The following is an 18548-nucleotide window of genomic DNA, read 5'->3' on the forward strand; positions in this document are numbered from 1 at the left end:
CAATGAGCTTGGAAAATCCTCCTGTGCACACAAAGAGTGTCCAAAGAATCCACCCACCACAGCTGGAAAGGGAAGGGCTGAATCCCTTGTGCTTGGAATAATTCAAAGCAAGTTCTCCTTAATTAAAGAAAATTCAGTGTCCTAGTTCAGGCTTTTAAATTGACTGGCAGTTTTCTGTGCTGCTGCTTTTTTGGGACTCTTTCCCATTTCTGGCAGTTGATATCATTCCACTGAAGGGATGACAGACAGACTTTGGGCTTCATTAACCTCCAGAGAGTTTCCAGGATGGAGTTAATAGTGCTGGGATTAACCTTTCCCTGGCAGTTGCACAGCTCTGCCCATGAGATGGCAAAGGCAGATTTGATAATACAAGGTTCTCTGCTGTAACTACATATTAGATTATATACGAGACAGAAAATTAGGATAACTTTGAGCTGCTAAATCCTGAATTTGGGCTGACTCTGATTGAATCATGGAACTGTCAGGTAGATAGCAGCCCACGTGCTATGTACATGCTCTCAAAATGCAGATGTTTAATTTCAAAAGCTTCTGCACAAAAGAGCGGCTTGTTCTTTTACTCTCCTGGGTTTGTAATGTAATCCTGGGATTTCTGTTCCCCGCCAGAAGTGCTTTGTGTTACTCATTTAGTCAGTACAAGTTCAATACCTCGAGTTTTGTAGGGTGCTCTGAGAATCGTCACAAGCGGTTTGATCACTGGGCCCCTCTTTAGTCCATCAGCACATTCCCATGAAGTCCTCTCAACATTTGGATATTGGAAAGGAAATCTCCTGTGGATATGACAGTTCAAGAGCCCAAATGTTTTTCCTAGTGAACCTAAGACATGGTTGTTTTACATCACATTTTAGTTTTCATTGGATGTTGGATAACAGGAGTTTGGAGAAGTGAGTGAAAATCAACTTCAGCCACATGATGCAAAACAAAGAACCAAAAGTGAATTATTTCTGTTTATTATTGGAAAAGCTTAATACTTCAGTGTGGCATGATGAGTAACTGCCAAGGATTTCCAGACTGGGAAATGATGTGGCAATAAAGCCTGAATTCTGACACCCCAAAGTAAGAACAAAATAAGGGAGATCTCCCTCCCTGCTGGGCTGTGATTCCATGTGCTGGGCAGATGGACTGTGCTGGAACTTTGCCAGTGGCCCTCACGTCCCTTCTCCTTGCTGCCAGGCTGGGGCTGCACCTGAAAGGCCCCTTCCCCCAGGTCTGAGGGATAAGGACCATGGACACAGGAGACAGGGAAGGATTGCTCTGTCTCAACACCAGATTCTACAACAGGATCAGTTTTTGTTTTGCTGTTGCTTAAAGGCAACAGATGTGATCCATCAGATCTGCCAGAGGAGATGCATCCTCTCTCTTTCCAGAGTACTCGTACCTCGGGATGTAAGAGAGCGAGGGGTGTTCACCCGGAGAAGAAAAGGCTCCAGGGAGACCTTAGAGCCCTTTCCAGTCCCTTAAGGGACTCCAAGAGAGCTGGAGAGGAACTTTGGAGAAGGGCCTGGAGAGGCAGGACAAGGGGGAATGGCTTCAAACTGCCAGAGTTGGGTTACGTTGGATATACTGATGGAATACACCCTGTCAGGCTGATGAGGACCTGGCACAGGTTGCCCAGAGAAGCTGTGGCTGCCCCTGGATCCCTGGAAGTGTCCAAGGCCAGGCTGGACAGGGCTTGGAGCAACCTGGGCTAGTGGAAGGTGTCCCTGCCCATGGCAGGGGGTGGGACTGGATGATCTTTAAGGTCTCTTCCAACCCAAACCATTCTGGGATTCTATGGAAAGCTCTTCAGCATTTATGTCAACTCCACTTGGGAGGAAAAGATGTCAAAAGGTTAAACCAAGGACCAGGATGGTGCTGAGCAGTGCTTTAATTCCAAATTCTTTCAATCACCACCAAAGCCCCTCCGGCCCCTGCACAAAGCAAGACTAGAAAGTCACACACCAGAAAGGGCTACAGCCCTTTTCAGATTTTATAGGTTGGGGCGGAAAGGGCCATATCCCTCCTGGAATGAAAAGCTAATGGGAAAGTTTTGGAAAAAGTCACCTTCTGTTCCTCACAGAGATGAGTCATTGATGGGAGATGGCAATAAACAAGTGTCAGCTTCAGTGGTGCCACTAATTAGCAGTAACATTTGTTTAAAACGGGGAAGATACACAAAACCCCAAATTCCTTGAGGACTCCAAGGAACTCAGAGAGAGAAAAAACAGCTTGAGAGGGCAGAAACCATGAGATATTCACCCTGCACAAATAAAGGAAGAAACACAATGCTACAGGAGTGATTCAGTGTTAATATTTTTAATTTCCCTTAAGTGAAAGATCCCCCCAAATTAAAAAACCCTAATCTTTATAAATCCTGAAAAAGAGAAGCAGCCTTTTGGCTTTGCCTTTCCCTTCTGTTTGTTTTAGTAATGATATTAATGGGCTGTTTCATTCTGGGAGGAATATTTCCTGAATTATTCTTCCCTACCATAACTGGTGGGGTGACCCAGAAGTGCTGCTCAGTGTTATGAGAACTCTCCTCTCGAGAGAACATCAACTGCAAAACAAGTTCAAACAACAACTGTGAAAGATAGAAGCAATCAGGCAAATATTAGAGAAAAATGCTTCAGCACTCCTGGTTAAAAAAAAAAATGTGAAGAAATCTATTAATTTCCTTTTCTGGGTTTGTTATTGGAAATCCATAACCTGCGCTTGTAGTTAGATTTAAAACTTATTTTACCCATTATTTGCTCCGTCCGCTCCAGTTGCTACCGAGATGCCTTTAAGTAAAAGAATTATTTAAAATTGCCACAAGTTCTCTGAAAACACAGCTCACTAAATGTCCTGAGCTGGAGGGGACCCACAAGGATCAAGTCCAGCTCTTGCACAGGATAACCCAAGAATCTGCCCATGTGCCTGGGATATTGAGCTTCCTTTGACTTCAACTCCACAGGTAACGGAGGCATCAACCAAGGAAGTGTCTGGGAAAAGAGAATCTGGAGTGGCACAGTAGTGTCCTGGGCCTTATTCCACTGCCCAGGGATGCTGCACGGGCTGCAGGGATGCACAGGAGCACCAGGAGTAGCACACAGGTGCTGTTCTGAACATGTGCTGGCACACCTGACAGAGATGGCATCGGTGTCCATCAGCACCTCCCCTCTGGAGACAGGCTGGGAGAGCTGGGGCTGCTCAGCCTGGAGAGGAGAAGGTTCTGTGGAGGCCCCACAGCACCTTCCAGGATCTGAGGGAGCTACAGGGAAGCAGGAGAGGGACTGTTCATCAGGAACTGTGTCCAAGGCCAGGCTTGGAGCAACCTGGACTAGTTGGAAGGTGTTCCTGCCCATGGCAGGGGTTGGGACTGGATGGTCTTTAAGGACCCTTCCAACCCAAACCATTCCATGATTGATACACAGGGCAGCTTTCTCACCAACCCTAATCACCAGATAAGAGAAATGAGTTCTCTCCCATGGAAGGCCCAAGAGTAAGGAAGCCAGTGGCTTGGGAAGCCTTATGTAAAGAGTCCTCAGATCAGACTGTTTAAATTCCTCATCTCAGCTTTGGTTTACTCAGGTCTTAAGGTACCCGTGTGGCTTAATTTAATTTATGCCATTTAAACAGACCACTTAATTATATCAGTACTTGGCAGGGCTGCTCTAGTTAAAGGTCTGTTTGCAGTGTCACATCTATAAATTAATTTTTGGAAGGTTTATAGCAGGACTCAATTATAATTCCCACGGGGTTTAAATTTAGAACGTGTTTTGTTCTCTTTTTTTTCCTTAAGACACTCAGTTCAGATGCCCACTTTCTTCCTGCATTTATCAGAAGACAGGGAGTCATTTTAACAGGAAATACTATCTCAACTGATTTTTCAATTAGAAGACAGAATACATTATGTTTAGCCAGTGCCACCAGTGGAAACTAAGATGCACAGGCACGGAGAGGGCGATGGCAATGTCTCATCAGCAATCCTGACTCAGTAAATACATTCATTTATGGAGGTACAATGAAGCCAGCAGAACATCGAGACCTGCAGAAGTTAATGAGCATTACCTGTGCTTACAAACCCACCCTGAGCTACCGTTTAGTCCTCCCAGCCTTTCTCTGCTGGAAGCCTCCTGCCCACCCCAGGCTGGAAGCTCTCCATGAATCTCTGACACGTGGATTAACACAGGGGAAGTTAAATTTGGTTCTCTGCTCCCTCACAGCCGTGTTACAGCTGCACCACTTCATGGCCTTGGAATGGTTTGGGTTGGAAGGGACCTTCAAGACCATCAAGATCATCTCATCATTAGCCAAGAATTCCTTCCCATTATCCCATCTAACCCTGCCTCTGGCAGTGTGAGGCTATTCCCCCTTGTCCTCTCCCTCCATCCCTTGTCCCAGGTCCCTCTCCAGCTCTCCTGGAGCCCCTTTAGGCCCTGGGAGGGGCTCTCAGGTCTCTCTGGATCCTTCTCTTCTCCAGGTGAACCCCCCCAGCTCTCCCAGCCTGGCTCTGGAGCAGAGGGGCTCCAGCCCCGGGATCAACTTTAGTGGCCTCCTTTAGACTCTTTCCAGAGGTCAATGTCTTTCTTGTGTTGGGACCAATAACCCCACTTGCTGTGCCTCTGCAAGGCTGTGGATCTCACATTTGTCTAGTGAAAGTGGGAAAGACTTTCTCCTTTCCCCCAGAAATGCCGGAAACATCTCTGCAACAAAACAACTCTCTGCCGTGGGCGTTTCAGTGCTGATCATCCTCCACGTGGAGAATGCTGGGAAACCCAGATGTGTCATTAAAGTCTCTTTGTTATTGCTGCAGCTCTTTGGAGATGAGCCTGTGCTGGCAATCAGGAAGCCTGAGCAGTTTGGATAGTCTTGGAGCTCGTTCTGGCTACCCTGGAGAACTTCACAGCCAAACAGACTCCCTCCAAAAAATCCTTGGGGATGTTGAAACACATACAGAATATATGTCCTTGCCTGCTCAGTCTTGACAATATCATTTAATTTTGGTTTAATCTTAGTAAATTCTGGAAAGCTGTTTGCTTTGGGCAGAGTTGTAAACCTTTGTGTGTTTACACAGCAGGAATGGAACATTAACATCCAGGCAGGAACTTCTCCAGAGATTTTTCAAGCAGAGCACATCCAAGGCCATTCTTTGTTTATTGAGTGTTTATTGGAGCCCTTTGTGTGCCTCGTTTTTTTGCAGTTTTTTTGTCTGTAGCCATTAATTCCCCAGATGTCCTGCTCTCCTGATGTCCCTCAGTCCCAGGTTTGTGTTTCCTCACTTGGATTCATGTTGTGCCCTGTTTTCCTTTGTAGGTCGCCCCAGGTGCCCTGCCCGTACGTATTGGGTGTTGTGTTTGAAAAACTCCATTTCTTGCTTCAGTTGTGTGATTTCTTTATTTATTTCCTCTTGTCTTCCTTCATTTTTCTCTGCCCTGATGGTGTTTGAGGCTGGAGCTGTCCCTTGGTTTGGGAAACCTGCAAAGAGCCGTTTAAACACATTGGACCAAGTTCAGGGCATAAAGTCATGTGAATGTTCATTAAATGCTTAATGTTCATTAAATAATTATATGTCTTCACAGACATCTTAAGTATTACAAAAAGTCCTTTTTTAATTTAAAAAGTACCTCCTAAACCATGTCAGGTTTAAAAATACCTACTAAACCCTCTCAGGTTGGAACTGTGTGCTTGAAACGGCCCTTGCAGGTTGCATGTGCACTCTTTTGTGTGGATTCTGATCCTTTCCTACATAAAACCACATGCTAAAGAATTCCTCAGAGACCAACCTTAATGCATGACCCAGTAGTGTACCCAAAAAACACAATCTTTAAGTCCAGGCCCTAAAACAAAATAGTTTAAAAATTAAAGTATTGGAAATAGTGTTGGCAGCATTGCTGGATTGTTTCCCACAGTCGTATTCTCTCACATGAAATGTTCAGTTAAGTGATCTACTTTCTTGCAGCACAAAATGTGATAATAATGTGAAATATCCATGCTAATGGTGTAAAGGCATAACAGTGCTTTTCCAGATTAAGGAAAGATTAAGGAAATAAATTGCTCTGTAGATCTGACATGCATGGGAGGCACATGAACTAGGCATTGATTGCTGTAAAGGCAATTTAACTTCCACATTTGGATAACGTTGCTAATACAGGAATAGCAAAAGAATAGGATGGATTACTTTGGGAGGGCGTGGGATCTCCATCATTGCTTTTCCCGGGGAGCAAATTAGGAAAAAAATACTGTTTATTAGTGTTCAAAATGACATGACAAGCCAGAAGTGTAACAACCAACAGGGGTTTTTTGTAAAATAAATTTTTGCTTGGCTTTATAGTGTCTGCAAAGGGAGCAGTTGTTGGCAACTACCTCCTGTAATTTTGCATGAGATAAAGACATTGCTGTTTGCATTGCTGACTGGAAAAGGAATTGTAATTTTCCTGGGAGCTGGCATTGCAGCAAAGCTTCAGGGAATGAGAAACCACTTGTTTGGAACACTGGGATAGTTCTTCCACGTAGCTGGCGGCAACGGAAATGGTTTCTCCTTTAAACTGGGCAATCTTTGCATGGGCTTTGTTCTAGTTCACTAAGAAAAGTTCCTCTTTCTCCTTCTAATTGTACCAATTTTGTCCTGGGAGTTGTTCATGATGCCACTCAGTGCCTGTTGGTGACCTCTCCAGTGCTCTGGGGGGTCTAATCCAATAGGACTGACACTAATGACAGGTAGGAATTAACCTTTTGGAAGCATTGTGGCCTCAGGTTGAGAAAATATTGAGAGAGGAAGAGACTAATGCTCCTTTTTTTGGTTAATTTGCTGAATTCAGCTGTTTGTGCCTGCGTTGTGTGTCCTGCCCTGTATGGGGTGGCTTTTGTGCAATGATGTTGGAAAGCAGCTGGTAAAACCCTGAATTTTCTGCTAGGTTTTATTCATCCCTCTGATCCCTCATCTCCACATTATTTGGGGCAATTTAAACCAGTTTTTATGGGACTTGTTTCCCAGCCTTTTGTTAAATTTGCACTCCACCAGCTTGGCTTCATCTGACAGAAATGGACTCTCACTCGTGACCGAGAGTAGCACAAGAAGTCAGGTTAAATTAACCACATTATGGACAAGGACACGGGAATTTGTTGGAATGCTGGAGGCAATAAAAGCTAATGTAGTTTGTTTGCAAATTTAACTAATGTAGAGTGACCCTTGCAGTCCAATCAGTTAAATAACTCAATAACATCTTGAAAGAGATGGAAGTCAGGAGTGACTGAAGTACTCATGAAGACATGAGTAAATTTACAATGCCTTGACTTGCCTTTATTTACCTTAAAATGTTACTTGCTAATGGAAACGGTGCCACAGTTCGTTTATTATGTTTTTTCCCTTGATCAACTGAGAAGTTCATAATTCTGCATCAATATATTTTGATTCTTTTTGAGATGCAGAGAGTCTCTGAGCTGCATCTATTTAATGATGCACTTCAACACATCATTATATTTTTCATTGCACCAACCCAACTGTTTTATTGCTCTGTTAATCAAGATCAGTTTTGTTTTGTTTTTAGTATGCTTGAAGCTGGTTTCTTATATTGTTATATTTGGCTTAGAAATTACTGTTTCAAAGGAAAAAAAAAGCAATCATTTAAAACTAACAGATGCAGGTATTTGTTTACCATTGGATTTTCTCACTCTAGAGGTTAAAGTAGGGTTTTAATCCAGTTTTCATGAAGAAGATTAGATTTTTAGACCAGCAGTGGGGGTTTTTACCTTTTTTTTTACAGTTTTGACGATTCTTAATCACAGCATTTGTACTTTCTGCCTATTTAGGTCTCAACTAAATCAAGCACTTGCATCAAATAATTGGAGAGTTAATGGTGCAGGTGAATTTCTAATAAAACACCCTTTTTTTTCTTGATGTTGTTTGAAGACCAAGGATCCCCAGCTCCACCTCTTCCTGAACGATTACAGCACGTTCTTCACTGTGACTCAGAGTGGCATCACCCGCTACCTCACCCTGCTGCAGCCCCTGGACAGAGAAACCCAGCAGCTCTACACCTTCTCGGTGAGTGACCAGCCCTGGAAGGCCCTGCAGGGTCAGTCAGAGCTTGTGGGGAGAAAGGGTTGGTTCTGACATCCTTGGAGATCAGGAAAACGGCCCAGGAGGAGGAAACGGCAAAACCAGGGGAGCTGATGGGGGTGGTGCCTCCTTCCAGAATACTTCTCCAGTTTGAGAGCAGCATTTAGATCCCCCTGAGCATCATGTCCATGGTCCCAGGTGTGTCCCCTGCTCCTCACCCCCCTGCCATGGCAGCATCTGAGCCCACTTTTTTATACCTGGCCTTTGAGGCCGTCAGTGCCTTTCTTTTCCCGTCCCCTGAGCCAGGAACGTGACACCTGCCTTGGTCTTTTTGCTTGTTTTCAGGAGCAAATAAAAAACTGGGCTGCAGTAAACCTCAGCCAGCAGTATTTAAAAAAAAAAAATAAAGAGGAAAAAATGGATTTGATAGTCCCTCAGGCTGTGAGTAAACAACGGCCCTACAGCAATTTGGAAATGGGCTGTTCCTCCGCTGGGGTTCCCAGTCTGTGCCTCCTTATTTTCTGTCCTTTTAGCACTTGAAAGGAGAGCTCAGATTTCCCCTCTGGAGTGAAAAAGCCTTCAGCTCTTTCAGTGCCACCTTGAAATGCTCTCTTGGAGGTTTAACAGAGGTAGAGGAGCTCCTGTGTGTGGTGATGCCCAGGTGAGACCTGGCAGGTGGCTCATCCCTCCCAGCCACGGACTGTGGCTCATATCCTGGTCCCAACCCTGGGAAATTCCAGGTGATTCCCTCTCATTTCTCCTGCCCACCTGACACAGAGCATTTCAAAGGTATGGGTTTGCTTTGCTTTTCCCCTGAGTCTTGCACTCTGCAGGCTCAAGCTCAGCTGAAGCCTCGTGGAATTTTGAAGTGCAGAGAGAAGTGAAATGCTGATTTTTGGTCGTTACGCTGTGTTTCCTCACAGCTGGAATTGTATTAAGAACACATCATTAAAATATGCTCCTATTCTGCTTATTTTTTTCCTGCTGAAGATGACAGCTTCTGATGGAGTCCAGGAGAGTGTCCCAGTGACTGTCAATATCCTGGTGATCGATGCAAATGATAATTCCCCCACCTTCTCCAACATCTCTTACAATGTCAAGATTTATACGGATATGAGGCCTGGGGAAGGTGTTATAAAGGTAATTTCAGGTCTTTTTATTGGCTTTGTTGACTCACTTTTTGTTAGCAATAGATTGGAAATGCACTGAAACCCAGCTAGAACTTAATTTTGTGTATCTCCATCCACTTCATTAGTTAAACAACTATTAAAATTGCTCCTACTAAATGTTAGGCCTGTCTTAGATGTACAGCTGCAGCTCAGCTGTTTCACCTGAAGTTCTGCAAAACCTTTTCAGCTGGAAAATTTCAAAAGAAAAAATAATATTCCCCTTGATTAGCAGGATATTGAAATAAAATGCTTTGGGGGAACAGGTAAACAGTTGAGTAGAACATAACCAGGAATGTTTTTACCATGTCATAAAACCTGTTGGTTTTTACAAGTCATTTGTTTGTAGAGCAAATGAGCAGTGAAAAATGTGCTGAACACGGGCCCAGAGAGAAGCAGCTTTAATTAAAGTTTGCCAGCACTGATTTATGTCTTAGTGCAGGACTGGAGGTGAATCCCAGTGGCACTGAAGTTAATGGAAAAAGGCTTTTTTTGGGTGGTAATTCTTCTGAGATCTCAGCCATGCCCTGAGTGCTGCCAGTGGAGATGGGTAAGGACAAGATCCCATTGGTGGAGGCGGTGGGAATATCGGGAAAATAAAATTAATCAGCCGACTTGAGTAATAAAATGCCATTTTCTGAATTACAGTCAGGAATTAATCAGGCTAGCAGTGATTTACCAGCATTAGGAGGGGGCTCAGTGTCTGTTCTGGCACATGCCCCCCTTGAGCTGTAGCTGTGCATTTGCACCCTTGCATCTTCATTCATGTCGCTCTTGCCTTTTCACCAATCTGCTTAAGCTACAAGTGCTGAAAAACCATCAGTGAGAGCCACGGGGGCATTTTCAGCAACATTTGAGGGAAAGATAAAAGTTCTAAGCACAATTGAGTTCCTTCAAGCGATGCACAAGTGGAAAGAAAAGATATCAAATACTGTTGTCCTGAAGGAGCCAGGGAATGTAAGGCAGAAAATGTTGCTAAATGAGATTGCTGAATGTGTGAAAAGAATGTTTTCCTGCCCAGAATTGGCCTTGAGGATGCTCTGGGCTGCCTGAGGTCTGTTAATGGTACCTGGGATGAAGCAGAGCAGCATCTTGTGCTTGTCTGAAGTACCCAAAGTGCTGCTGTGCTCAGAGGGAATGTGCTGCTCTTGAGTTCTCAGACACATTCTGGTCTTGGAGCTGCAAACATATTTAGGGCCTGGAGGCATGGAAAGAGGAGGAGTACAAATTTCTTAATGAACTTGATCTGGACAAGGTCCTTTGGGGAAGGAGTAGTGAGGAAGTTGGGCTCTAAATTCACCTTTGCTAAAAAATGTAAATTCTGCACGTGGTCGGCACGTGGGTCCTTTCAGGTTCTGTGACTTTATAATGTGGTCAGAGATGGAAGGGAGAAAATTCTGGCTCTTTTATCAACTCATCTTACATTGCCAGATGATCTGAGTTTATAAATTAACTGACTTAGAAAAAAAGTAAGAGTCAATGTTTAAGATTTTGGTGTATTGTGATGATACCAGGAATAAAAGGAGAGTCCACCTCTGGGTTCTCAGGAGATGATCAGAGGGATGAAGCACCTCTGCCACGAGGAAAGGCTGAGAGAATTGGGATTGTTCAGCCTGGAGAAGAGAAGGCTCCAGGGAGATCTGAGAGCCCCTTCCAGGGCCTAAAGGGGCTCCAGGAGAGCTGGAGAGGGACTGGAGACAAGGGATGGAGGGACAGGACACAGGGAATGGCTTCCCACTGCCAGAGGGCAGGGTTAGATGGGATAGTGGGAAGAAATTGTTCCCTGTGAGGGTGGGGAGGCCCTGGCCCAGGTTGCCCAGAGAAGCTGTGGCTGCCCCTGGATCTCTGGAAGTGTCCAAGGCCAGGTTGGACGGGGTTTGGAGCAACCTGGGCTAGTGGGAGGTGTCCCTGCCCATGGCAGGAGGTGGAACAAGATGAGCTTTAAGGTCCTTTCCAGCTCAGGTCATTCTGTGATTCCATTCTGTGGGTTTGGGCTGCTGTGCTGTTTGGAAAGTTGCTCATCTTTTTCTGTATAAATCCCCAGGGTTTCCTTAGGCTGGGAAGGTGGGTTTGTGCTGCCTGATTTCAATTTTCTTCTGCTTTATAACGACCTCAAAGGCAAAACTGACCTTTCTTTTCCATTTTTTGAACTCTAATACAGTGATTTTGATGGCTTGTTCTTGGCACATGGAACAAACTCCCCCTGTAACCCGAGCTCATCCCTGGGGTGAGGATCCTTTGAGATCCTCTGCTCAGCCCTGACAGTTCCCACAGGAAAATGACCCAGGTCAGATATGATTAGTTCATAAAAACCACTCTCTGATGCGAGGAAGGAGGTTAGAAAAAGAACAGTGACCTCAGAAAATCTGTGCAGGCTCATAATCATTTATTATAATAATCAGGCTGATTTCAGAGAGGATCAAGACAGATTTTCCTTTATGAATCATGTCATCCTGCTACCAAAATGCAAATGTTGCTACAGCACTGGAAGTGCCCTCAGGGAGTTGCCACTTTGCTTTTATTATCCTGAGGGTAAGAAGGGATTGAGATGGTTTTCTTATTTTTTTTTAACTGAGTGAAGCTGCATGAAAATGTACAAATAAAATATACCAATAGCCTCAGTTTGTACTTTCTCATTTCCCCGTTTTATGGGGAATTGGCTTGATTTTACTACTGAAAAGAACCCGAAAACATATTAGTTAATAGTTTAGATTGTGTTTGCTCTCTGGCACATGCCAAAAAAACTTAAAGAAAATAAAAAATCCTTAATTTCGGCTTGAAAATAGCCAAAACTAGCAGGAAAATACATTAATTACAGGCAAAATTCAATTTTTTTTTCCCTATCCTTTTCTTTCTCCCTGAGTGGTTAGAGCAAGGAATTTCCCTTCTTTCCCTGTGGCCTTTCAGAGAAGTGAGCAAAAGTTTTTATTTCAGTTGTCTGCTTTCAGTACATGTGAAATTGTTTGAGGCCTTGGTTGAGGAGAGGAAAGTAAAGTTTAAATGTCTTTACATTCTGCTTGAGAATTTCTTATCTGTTTTTTCCTTCTGCTTTTAAGTGTATTTTTTTGTGGCAATTGAGACTGAGAAATCTGTCACTGAAAACAGTTAAATGTGTGGTAAATAATATTTGTCACTAGGAAGACTGATTAATAGCAAACCTATTAAAATACTTTATTAGTACTTTATTACATCTTTCTTACATCTTTAATACATCTTTATTATTGTATTTTTTGCTGTCCAGTTTTCCACCCTTTTACTGTTGTGATTCAGATATTTAAACTGGTTGTACATTGATGGTTGGAGTATGGAGCAGTGGTGCTGTAACATTTCAGATGAATGATTTAAATCCACTGTGTTTCTTTAGACATCACTCATTTTACGGACAGCATGAACTGTGCTGGGCACAGGGAACGCTGAGCACAGAAATGAGAGAGCTGGGAAGGGACAGAGGATGGTAAAAAAACATCATTCACCTGAAACTTCCTATAAATTTGCCTCAAGGTCTGAGGATTCCTTGGCCCGTGAAGAGATTTTGTGTATTTTGTCTTTACAGGAAGACTTGTCAAGTGGTCTTTAGGTGTGTGTCCTACAGTCATGGAATCCTGGAATGGTTTGGGTTGGAAGGGACCTTAAAGCTCAGGACAAGGTTGCTCCAAGCCCCGTCCAACCTGGCCTTGGACACTTCCAGGGATCCAGGGGCAGCCACAGCTTCTCTGGGCAACCTGGGCCAGGGCCTCCCCACCCTCACAGGGAAGGATTTCTTCCCAATATCCCATCTAACCCTGCCCTCTGGCAGTGGGAAGCCATTCCCCCTTGTCCTGTCCCTCCAGGCCCTTGGAAATAGTCTCTCTCCATGTTTCTTGTCAGCCTCTTCAGGCCCTGGAAGGACACAATTAGGTCACCCTGAAGCTTCTCTTCTCCAGGCTGAACAACCCCAATTCTTCTCTTCTTAGTCTTTAAAGTCATGAAACCAAAATAACCTATTTCAATTTATCCATGTTTCTTAATTTCTACCTAATCTCCTCTTGCAGTGGCATGACCCACGTTCAAGGGCTCTTTTCCAAGAACAATTAAGTATCTCTCTCATTGAAAATGGAAAATCTAACATGCAGGGGATTGGTGCATGACCTGTTCACCTCTGAAAAGTTCTGCCTGAGATCACCAGTGCAGGTTAATTCAGAGGTCCTGCCCCAGCTCTTGATTGCACAGAGCATTTTGGGTATTTGGAGGTTGGAATATGCTCATGGTTTACAGCTCTTAAACCTGCACCTTGCCATAAAACTGCAGCACAGTTTAGGGGAGACCTTAGAATCATGGAATATCCTGAGCTGGAAGGGACCCACAGGGATCATCCAGTCCAACCTCAGGCCCTGCACAGACACCCCAACAATCCCACCCTGTCCCTGAGGGCACTGTCCAAGCCCTCCTGGAGCTCTGGCAGCCCTGGGGCTGTGCCCACTGCCCTGGGGAGCCTGGTCAGTGCCAACCACCCTCTGGGGGAAGAACCTTTTCCCAAAAAGAAATCTTCATTAAAGCCATCTCCAACCCCCACTTAATGTTTTATTTATGTGGTTATTTGCAACCCTTTGCCCATCAGGTTATTAGTTCCCATCCCCAAAGTGAACATGATTAGCAGGAAGAGGAAACAAAGCTGGGTTGTGTTTGCACTGCTCAGTCAACATCCCTGCAGACTCAGGTAAAAATATGGGGTAAAGACTTGAGAACATAATGAAAAAGTATTTTGACCTGCTCTATGTTTGGTTGACTCAAGTTCAGGGATATCTCCATCACAGTCCTGAATTATTTCCATCACAATCCTGGAATATCTCCATCACATTTAATCTGTTGGCAAAGGCTTCTGGAAAGGTTGGTCCAGGGCAAGCTCCACTAAAAGTGTTGCTGTGAAAAGCTGACAAATCAAACACCAAAGCCCAGTTTCCTCCAAGTACAAAGTGAGTCTGACCAGATCTTATACTGTGACCAAGAATGTCTTTGTGAGCTTAAGGTCATCCTTCTAAATCTCCTTTTTCTCCCATGAAAATCAGTTCTTGCAGCAGCAGAACATGCACCCATTTTACAAAACTTTCAGTACATTAAATATTAATGCAATGGAGCCGATACTGCTGCATACAAAGTTTTTTAGGAAAGTAAAATAAACCTTCTTTTGCTCTTCTTCCTGTATATTTTAGCCCATGTTTCTCAAATCTTGTTAACTATGAAGCTCTATCAGTCTGGGACAGCTGGAGATGGAATTTCTAAAATCATACATTATGGCAGCTGTTGAACTTTAATTCTATTTAATTCCAGTTTTGATTCCCGATTTTGCCCCCAAAATGTTATTCAAATCACTTATCTTTCCAAGCATTCAGCATTTGTAGGTTTAATTAACCTTCTAAATATATGGGCTTGTGTAGTCAATTAATTTTCCTTTTTCATGCTGTCACAGTAAAAAGTGGCCTGGTTCCAAATCCTGTCATTAAATACTTAGGGCCTTGTGTTTTGCATAAAGCCTTTATTTACCTTTTTTGTGTGTGTGTTACCTTTGGAGTTCAGCAGAGAAGGTTTATTACAGCTCTTTTTTTATCTGTGTCACGGAGGTGGATTACCACTCCCTCTGAGGTTAATGAACACGTCCAGTTGTGTGGAGAGGAACTGCAGAAGGAGTGATTAAAGTGCAGCCTTCATCCTTCTCAGAATTTCAAAAGAAAATACAGAATGAGGTAGATAAAAACCCTCACACGTGGATATAAATTTGGTTTTGAAACCTTTTAAGGGGAGATGAACTCCGTTTCATCATTTTTTGGGGCGTTTCAAGGGTTTATCCCGCGTTCAAAATACAGTGTCGAAAAATACTGTAGGAATTAAGATTTGCTTTTTAAGTGCAACCAGTTTAGGAAAATTAAATAGTTCTGTGTTGGAAATTTGCTTTGGATCACTGTGCTGGGTGTGAAAGAAGCAGAACACTGATTGCTCCAGGAGAAAAGTGACTTAATGTGCTTTTTAGTTGGTGAATACTGTGCACAACCTATTCCATGTTCAGAATGATTGATCCTGCCTAAAGTAGCTCAGTTCCCAACAGCAGGAATAGGTGGAACTCCTAACAAAGAAGGTAAATTTTTGTTAATATATTTAAATTTTAGCATTTCAGTCAATACATTCTGTTTAAGATATTGTGCGCTTAGATCTTGCTTTGAACAGGTTCTTGACTTTCTACATGAAATTTCGTATTTCACTGAGCCTGTAAAGAATCAGAAATATGAAATTTAAATAAAGCAATTAGATACCTGAGTTTTTCCCTGGAAGTGTTCAAGGCCAAGCTGGATGGGGCTCTAACCAACCTTCTTGTGGAAGGTGTCCCTGCCTAATGCAGGGGCAGTTGGAACTAAAGATCTTTAATGTCCCTTCCAAACCAAACCATTCTGGGATTCTGTGATTCAGTGACTCACATGCTCCCCTTGGTGGTTAAGGTTGTATGAAAATGTGATTAACTCAAATATTACAGCTTTGGCTTCTTGTTTTAGGGACAAGGTTTGGTTTCTGCTCTTCCAGTTCTTCAGCCATCCTTGGGCAAAGGTGGTTTGGCAGCTGTAGGAGGTGATTTCACAGTTGTAGGGGATGGTTTGGCAAATCTGGGTGGTGCTTTGGCAGCTGTAGGAGGTGCTTTGGCAGTTGTAGGTGACATTTTGGCAGCTATAGGTGGTGGTTTGGCAAATGTAGGTGGGGGTTTGGCAGATGTAGGCGGTGGTTTCACAACTGTAGGAGGTGTTTTGGCAGATGTAGATGGTTTCACAGCTGTAGGAGGGGTTTCACAGCTGTAGGTGGTGGTTTGGCAGCTGGAGGGTGGTGGTTTGGCAGATGTAGGTGATGTTTTGGCAACTGGAGGTGGTGGTTTGGCAGCTGGAGGTGGTGGTTTGGCAGCTGGAGGTGGTGCTCTGGGCATCCCTGACCCGCTGAAGTTCAAGTGTGATGCAGCATTGACTGATAGATTATTTTAGATCATAGCACAGCAGAGATATCACTGAGCTCCTCTACCTGTCTGCAGTGCTGTCACCTCTGAGGGTGTCACAGGGGGGGAAAGAGGTTGCCCAGCAGGCAGAAGTTTATCCTGCTGGATGTTCAATTATTGCTCATGTGGCTTCATGTCCTCCCACGTGCTGTTTGAGGGGACATGTAGTTGTACCAAATGAAAAGCCAGTTGAGGAAGCAGTGTGTGTTTTGTATCTGCAAAACAACCCCTAAGGGAAGAAGAGCAGCTAGGCCAGGCTGGGTAGGGCTCTGAGCAACCTGAGGTAATGGAAGGTGCCCCTGCCCCATGGCAAGGGCTTGGAATGAAATGGGCTTTAAGGTCCCTTCCAACCCAAACCATTCTGAGATTCTATTTTGTGATTTTTCTTGTCACTGAAAGCAAAAATGTTCTGGCTGTGTGTAAGTGTTTTAACATTGCAAGCTACAGAATTGGGATAAACCCACTGCCTTTCCCGGGGCAAGATAAGAACCCCCTCATTTCGTTATGTTCATCAGTAGAATTTGGGCCTTTGGGTTTTTCTCATGCTCAGAATCAAAACTGTGTAAGGAAGAAACACTGGAGGTGGGAGTAACCACCGAGCCAGCAGAGGTGGTGCAGAGTCACCAGAGTATAGAGGGATGTGCCCAGTTGTGTTTGTCTCACCCTGAGGTCACCCCCAAGCACAGCCTGTCAGGGGGGTGGTGTCACCTTGCCCTGTGAAATGGGCCTTGCACATCTGGGATGTGTTTCCTACAGCTTCAAGTTGCACCAGGGGACGTTTAGTTTGAATATTAGGAAAAATTTCTTCGTGGAAAGGGTGGTCAAGCATTGGAACAGGCTGCCCAGGGCAGTGGTGGAGGTCCCCATCCCTGGAGGGATTTAATAGGTGTGTGGATGTGGCACCTGGAGATGTGGGTTAGTGGTGGCCTTGGCAGTGCTGGGGAATGGTCAGACTTGATGATCTCAGAGGGCTTTTCCAGCCTAATGGTTCTGTGATTCTCCGTGTGTATCCATATGGGAACAGCTGCCATTTCCCTCCCCTTGGCTCTTTAGAGTGTGTGCATATTAATACAGACTTTGTTCTCCAGTTCTGCACAACAAGAGATTGGAATGCCAGACCTGGGAGTGAAACCTCCTGGCAGTACCAAGGCTGTCCCTTTGAATGGTGTAGGGAGAGATGGGAACTTCCAGTAAACAAATATGATCCTGTTGTTACTTTTGCAACATAATAAGTGTCTTCTTCCCCCTTTATAGGAAGTGTTATAAATTCCAATCCACAGAGAGGAAACTTGGTCTTAATTAGGTTTCTTAATTTGTACCTTAAAATAACTGGCTTGCAGTCTTTAATAAGCAGTTTTTATCTGCTTCATGATGTTTTTACACCAATTACCCTCCATTTAAACTGTATCTTTGTTGGACAGTGATTAGAAATTCCTGCCTGTGTTCCAGCTGTTGGAGTTTCCCCTCTGCCTCCTCTCCCCCTCCCAGTTGCCTCCCCACGGCCTTGTGAAGGCCCAACACTGACACTGTGGTTTTAATTCCAGCTCACAGCTGTAGATGCGGACGAGGGACCCAATGGCCAGATAGTGTATGAAATTTTGGCTGGGGATCAGGGAGACTTCAGCATCAATGAGCGAACAGGCCTTGTCACCATCGCTCCAGGAGTGGTGCTGGCAGTGGGGCGATCCTACGCTCTCACTGTCAAAGCCTCTGACAGTGCTCCTCCTGCACAGAGAAGGTAATGCAGCTTTCCTGAACTCCTTATTCCAGCAGTGCTCAGTGTGGCACCCTCCTGTCTGTCCCTCCACCCTGCAATACAATCCTGTGTCTTCTGTGTGGTGGAAGGAAAAGCATCATGCTAGAGCTCTTTCCCTTTTTGTTCCTTAATTCTGTTTGCTTTATTTCCTTCCCTTCCCTCTTTTCATGATTTCATTTGCTTGTAACAGCCTGGTTTTTTAAGAGTTCCCAGTTGTGCTGTCACTGTGCATGTCCGTTCGCTGGGAGAAGCCGAGGTGAGGGGATGTCAGGAAGAAAGCAAGTGGGAAGGGAGATGCTGTTTGTTCAGAACGCAGAAAGGATCAGAAATAACCTGGTTGCTGAGCTGGAGACCTTCTCTCCGGGTGTAGCATGTGCAGGGTCACCCAGACTTGGCATGAGGGGGCCATCCTGACCAGTTGTGCCAGTGGTGAGCAGTGCCCCCATTGAGACCTGAATTCCCACCAGCACACGGGAGTCTCTGCTCTGGCACCCAGAGCACCTCCTCTTCCTCCAGCTGATAAAGAAGAGCAGGTTGCAAATTTAGGATGGTTAGGATAGGACCCTCTCATGCCCATGGCAG

General features: G+C 44.4%; 1 protein-coding gene across 20 annotated transcripts in view; it reads left to right on the plus strand.

Moving 5' to 3' along the window:
- The window catches only part of PCDH15 (protocadherin related 15), a 696943-nt gene that overhangs the window by 527268 nt on the left and 151127 nt on the right, over positions 1-18548 (plus strand). For all 20 annotated transcript variants that reach the window (XR_004358261.1, XM_032694780.1, XM_032694781.1 and 17 more), the window contains 3 exons: positions 7889-8023; positions 9029-9178; positions 17755-17948. Coding sequence is in view for 19 of the 20 variants with exons in the window: in XM_032694780.1 (XP_032550671.1) it covers positions 7889-8023; positions 9029-9178; positions 17755-17948 (479 nt within the window). In the remaining variant the exon portion in view is untranslated. The remainder of the gene's footprint in view (positions 1-7888; positions 8024-9028; positions 9179-17754; positions 17949-18548) is intronic.

Source organism: Chiroxiphia lanceolata, chromosome 8 (genome assembly GCF_009829145.1).
Source record: "Chiroxiphia lanceolata isolate bChiLan1 chromosome 8, bChiLan1.pri, whole genome shotgun sequence".
Lineage (NCBI taxonomy): Eukaryota > Metazoa > Chordata > Aves > Passeriformes > Pipridae > Chiroxiphia > Chiroxiphia lanceolata.